Genomic DNA, 6,000 nt, shown 5'->3' with positions numbered 1-6,000 from the left:
GAGGGTGGCCAGACGTGTTCTCTCCTCCTTCACTGCTAGCAGCTGGGAAGTGTAGAAGATACTGTGGAGCCTCCTGTACAATTTACACCAGTAGGAGGCTGCATCGCTATGCGATATGCCACCTAGTGGCTACAATAATTATCTCTCCTGAGAAACAAGAGAAATAATTACTCCTCCGTCTTATCTCCGGGTGCAGGAGACTGGGGGCCCACCAAGGAATCCCTTGCTTTCCCAGTGGGCCAGTCTGAGCCTGGGCACAGGTGCGAGAGGTGGCACTCAGAGCCCTCTCTGTGGGCACCCACGCCCTGGAAAAAGTCTATGGTGTACCAATATGCCTTAGACTTTTCCTGCCATTTATCAGTGCAGGGCGCACTATGTACGGCACAGGCAGCGCACTGAATGTAGGCAGGCTGTTATAGCTAAATGATAAAGTACATGGAAGACATACTATATTGGACTGTAGTATTCAGGTTAAATTGACGTGTTGGCACTTTGCGATAAATATGTTGGTTTTGGGTTGCAGTTTGGGCAATCATTCTCGTCATCACTGGTATAAACCTATGGGTGACCAAATAAGTATTTATATAATCTTAAAAAATAAATAAATGATTAAATATATATATATATATATATATATATATATGAACACAGTTAAATCACATTATTATGACCACCAGCTAATATCCAGAGTAACCGCCACGTGCAGCGCGGACAGCAGCTAGACGGGCTGCGATGCTTAATTGGGCTCAAGTCTGGAGAAATAGAGGCCAGGGTAGTAGTTGGAAGTCTCGGTCGTGGAAGTCTATCGTATACACCAATATACGATATACCATACAGTATATAAATTACACATAGGCTACACTTACAGTAGATTTACCTCCTCCATAAATTTTATACACATTTTGTACCTAGTGCTAACGACATCTTTGCATACACATTATATTCAGTGGTATCAAACATACAGGAGAATACAGCACCACATACCTCTTACATCCAGTGACTTCTCCTCTGATGTAGATCTTCTCTTTCCTCATCTTCTCCTTTCAGATCAGACCGCCATCATGATTTTTCACCCATCTCTCGTCTCTGCAGTCTTTGACAAAATGACATCTTGGGTTCCTATTTTTCCAATACTGTACTTGCTGTGCTCCACAATACTATACTACAGAACCTGTACACCTGAAAATACTAGTACCACACAGATTGTGCTCCCAATACTGTGTCCACTGTGCTCCCCAATACTACCCGGCAGAAACAGATAAACCCCCCTGATAATGCTAGTACCACACAGATAGTGCCCTTCAATAATTATTGGCACACACTGCCCTAAAATAACTTATGTCCCCGAATTACTACTGGGGGACAATTGGGAGCATGATTACTATTATGGGCACTATGGTGGCATTATTACTTCTTGGGCACAGTGGGGATATTATCACTACTAAGTGCACTCTGGCAGAGAATTATTACTATTGGTGGGACTTTGGGGAGCACTATTACTGTGTGAGGCACACTGGCAGACTTAAAATGCTCCGTCCCCTTCCCCATAGTGCTCCCATAATGTGCCTGTATGATATGCCCCCATAGTGTTCTCCCCCCCCCAACCCCATAGTGCTCGATAATGTGCCAGTATAAGATGCCCCCATAGTGTCCCCCATAATGCGTCAGTATAAATTTCCCTTCTTAGTGCCCCCAGTAGATGCCCCCTTAGTTTGCCAGTATAAATGACCCTACTTAGTGCCCCCAGTAGATGCCCACCATAATATGCAAGTATAAATGAGCCAGTATATGCCCCCATAATGTGCCAGTATAAATGCCCCTTCTTAGTGCCCCCAATAGATGCCCCCATAATCTGCCAATATAAGATGCCCCTTTTTAGTGCCCCCATAATGTGCTAGTATAAGATTAAGATACCCCCATAGTGTCCCCCCAGGGGCGTAACTACCATAGCGGCATACCATGCGACTGCTATGGGGCCCAGGGCAAGAGGGGGCCCAGTCTTAATTGGAATTATCTCCTCATCTACTGGAGGTGACTCTACCCTCTATCTAAGGGAACACATTTTAGCAAATAAGGCAGTGGAAAAATGGTCCAAGTGTTATTTAAAAGGGTTTAGGCAGAAACCCTTATGTCCTGCGTGATGGGCCTGGTTTGATCCTTGCTATGGGGCCTTTACTACTCTATGTACACCACTGTGTCCCCCATTATGTGCCAGCACACAATTCCCCTAATCAGTGTCCCCATAGTGCTCCTCTCCCCCTATAGTACGCCACTGTGCCACAGAAATAAATAACACTAATACTTACCTCCACGCTGGCAGCGATGTGATGCAGGCCTCTTCCCGCCTGTGTCCTGCGGTATGCTGCCCAGCTCAGGCAGCCTATCACAGGAACAGGGAAGGGAGACGACCTCCCTTGCCCTTCTGCAGCATTAATTTGTATCACTGTCCTGAGGACAGCCATACAGATGAATCTCCCACTGCCCTGCCGCCGCCAGAGCACTGGATCGGGACTTAGCCAGTAACACGGTTCCCCAACCCGGCTGTAATTTTAACAACTGGATCTGGAGAACCGGCTGAATTCCAAGCCTGCTTAGACACCTTTATAGCCGATGTTCACCTCTCATATCAATGGCACATGGTGCTCCACAGTTTCCACGTTGCTTATTCTCAATGGTGCCATTTGTCCACTCACGATACACTTTAATCACAGCAGCATGGGAACTATTCACAAATGCGCAGGTTCAGAAATACTGCCACCCTTGGCCCGAAAGCCAATAATCATCCCTTTTTGTAACTCTGATAAATCGCCCCTTTTACCCATGACAGCAATGAGGGATGCAAACAGCCTACATATAATCTTGCAAAATATAGTAAAACCAGGGTAAACAAGTGGGTATGGAAATGTGCAGCGGTGCAGTTATAGGCCTATATACAGCTATATAAAAGAAGACAGACATCATCAGTGGGTACTGTGGAGGTGTAGCATAAATGTACCTGGGGCCATGTCACTATGTCAGTGAATAAATGAATACTGCACATAAACCCTATAAATGTTATGTTAGTCTTATATAAACTTATATATAGTGCCGATGGGTTTTAGTCCTCCTTCCTGATGCCCGGATTTTGCTAAGATTTTCTAATGATTACTTTGTTCTTTTAGAATATTATTGCTTTCTAATTTGACATTTCTTTCTTCAGGACAGTCTGGATTCGGTGCATTAGTCATCTGAGAGATTGTTATTCCATTTTGTTCTCACTCTGCATAGTAATTGATATGTAGTGTTTGCTCGGGTACACCTTTTGATGTGAAAGCCACAGAGGAACAAGGGTCAAGTAGCGTGCAATAGGAGTGTTGCTAAGCAGCAAGGGACAACAGCACAGAGCATGCTGAGCGAGCTGCTCCGAGAGGTGAGTGTCCTAGAGACGAGGACATACAATTGTCACGTATTCTCTCTACAACTTCTCAGCCCGACAATGGCAAAGTATTCCCTATACCACAATGCCAACTTTCAGTCATTTGTTAGGCTTACATACCCCAGTAAGCCCGCCAAAGAAAAATACGATGAGATTAGGGTCGAAGCACAGCTACAGCATATCCATGAAGGAAGAAGGAAAGAGAAAAGTGCCACAGCATATGCTGGTGACTACAGGAAGAAAGAGCTGGAGGAAAACTGCCGGTCATTAATACGACCAAGCTCCCCCACCAGGATGAACAAGCCTCACCCACCAGAGTAAGGAGAGAATGTGTGTGACGTGTGGACCTAAGGCTACTTTCAGTCTTGCACTTTCCTTTTCCGCTATTGAGATCTGTCATAGGATCTCAATAGCAGGGAAAACGCTTCCGTTTTGTCCCCATTTATTGACAATAGGGGCAAAACTGAACTGAACGAAACAGAGTGCACCAGAATGCATTCTGTTCCATTTTGTTGCGTTCCTATCGCGGACAGAATAACGCTGCAAGCAGCATTTTTCTGTCCGCCATGTAGTGCGGAGCAAGACGGAGCTGTCCTGACACACAATTTCAGTTTATGGTGGTGGATCAGTTTTCTCTGACAATAGAAAATGAATCCATCCACATTGACTTTCATTGGTGTTCATGACGTCTTGGTTATTTTAAAGATAATACAACCGGATTCGTTAATAACGGATGCAGGCGGTTGTATTATCAGAACGGAAGCGTTTTTGGTGAACCATGACGGATCCAGCAAAAACTTTAGTTTTGAAAGTAGCCTTAGATGTACTGTATTGGGAAGTGGCCAACAGTAATCAATATTGGGTTCTTCTTAATTTGCATTACTGCCCCAACATTGCCCACTATAACCAGTTCCCAGCTAACAAGATCACTGGCTCATACTAAGGCCCCATGCACACGGCCGTTGTTCACAGCCGTGTGCGGGCCGTGGAACCGCGGCCTGGATCCCTCCTGAGAGCAGGAGCGCACGGCGTCACTGGTTGCTATGACGCCGTGCGCTCCCTGCTGCCGGCACAGTACAGTAATACACTGGTATAGATCATACCAGTGTATTACTGTATTGCGGCGGCAGCAGGGAGCGCACGGCGTCATAGCAACCAATGACGCCGTGCGCTCCTGCTCTCAGGAGGGATCCAGGCCGCGGTTCCACGGCCCGCACACGGCTGTGAACAACGGCCGTGTGCATGGGGCCTTAAGGTCTTGAAATAAAGCCTCAGTGCGATAATGTATCCCCTGAGCCTGTGCCACATCATGCTCCAGTATGCCAAAGCCTTTATAGTATCTCATATCATTGCTATAGATACTATTCATTATTAACCAGTTCAAGACCAAGCCATTACCCCACAGCAGTCCTGACGAGATGCATTTTCCATTTTCTTAGTACATGCGTCTTTGAAAGTCATTTTTTTTTCTGTTTGCTTATGTAAATAATTTTATAATTTTTTTTAAATTATTTTTTAGTATATATATTGTAATTTTTATATATCGGATGTATGGGTAATGCTTATGGCTTTTTTTTAATTTTACTTAACACTTTGTGTCCCCCTTTACCACTTCCGGACAAGGCCATTTACCCCTTTCCTGAACAAGCCTAATTTTGCGAATCTGACACGCGTCATTTTATGTGCTGACTTTGGAATCCTTTTACTTATCCAAGTCATTCAGAGATTATTTTTTGTAACAAATTGGGGGAGATTTATCAAGCTAGTGTAAAGTAGAACTGGCTTAGTTGCCCATAGCAACCAATCAGATTCCCCCTTTCATTTCTTCACAGATTCTTTGGAAAATGAAATGTGGAATCTGATTGGTTGCTATGAGCCAGTTCTACTTTACACCAGTTGGATAAATCTCCCCATTGTATGTCATGTTAATGGTAAATATGAGCCAATATGTTTTACCTTTATTTATAACAAAAACAAAAATGTACTATTTTCTAAATTTGAATCTGCTTTTAAGACAGATAGTGATACCTCATAGAATAATTATTAACATTTCCCATATGTCTACTTTATATTGGCGTCATTTTGGTAATGTTATTTTATTTTTTAGTATGTTAGAAGGTTTAGAATTTTAGAAGCAAATTTTTAAACTTTCAAGAAAATTTCCCAAATGAACTTTTTTAAGGACCAGTTCTGAAGTCACTTTGATAGAAACAACCTACAAATTACCTACAAATACCCCTCAGACTATTCAAAACTGATTTTTAGAAAAGTTGTTAACCCTTCAGGTATTTCACAGGAATTAAAGCAAAATGCAGGTGAAATTTGAAAATGTCACTTTTTTTTTGCAGATTTTCTATTTGACTAATTTTGTTTTCCTGTAACACATCAAGGCGTAACAGCTAAACAAACCTCAATATTTATTATCCTGATTCTGCAGTTTACAGAAACACCCCATATGTGGTTGTAAACTGCTGTATGGGCACACAGCAGTGCTCAGAAGGCAAGGAGCGCCATAAAGGTTTTAAAGGGTTGATTTTGTTAGAATGGTCTTTAGGAAACATTTCATTTTAACAGACCCTGAAGTA

The 6,000-nt window shown here is 43.2% G+C and overlaps 1 protein-coding gene across 3 annotated transcripts in view; it reads left to right on the top strand.

Annotated features, from left to right (window-relative positions):
• Window positions 1-3,427: 3,427 nt before the first annotated feature.
• LOC122943062 overlaps window positions 3,428-6,000 on the top strand; it is a 116,322-nt gene continuing 113,749 nt past the window's right edge. For all 3 annotated transcript variants that reach the window (XM_044300486.1, XM_044300476.1, XM_044300469.1), the window contains exon 1: window positions 3,428-3,732. In XM_044300486.1, the coding sequence (XP_044156421.1) occupies window positions 3,476-3,732 (257 nt within the window). In that variant the 5' untranslated portion in view covers window positions 3,428-3,475. The remainder of the gene's footprint in view (window positions 3,733-6,000) is intronic.

The sequence above is a fragment of the Bufo gargarizans genome, chromosome 1 (genome assembly GCF_014858855.1).
Source record: "Bufo gargarizans isolate SCDJY-AF-19 chromosome 1, ASM1485885v1, whole genome shotgun sequence".
NCBI classification, from domain to species: domain Eukaryota; kingdom Metazoa; phylum Chordata; class Amphibia; order Anura; family Bufonidae; genus Bufo; species Bufo gargarizans.
This window is presented reverse-complemented; position numbering and strand designations above follow the sequence as displayed.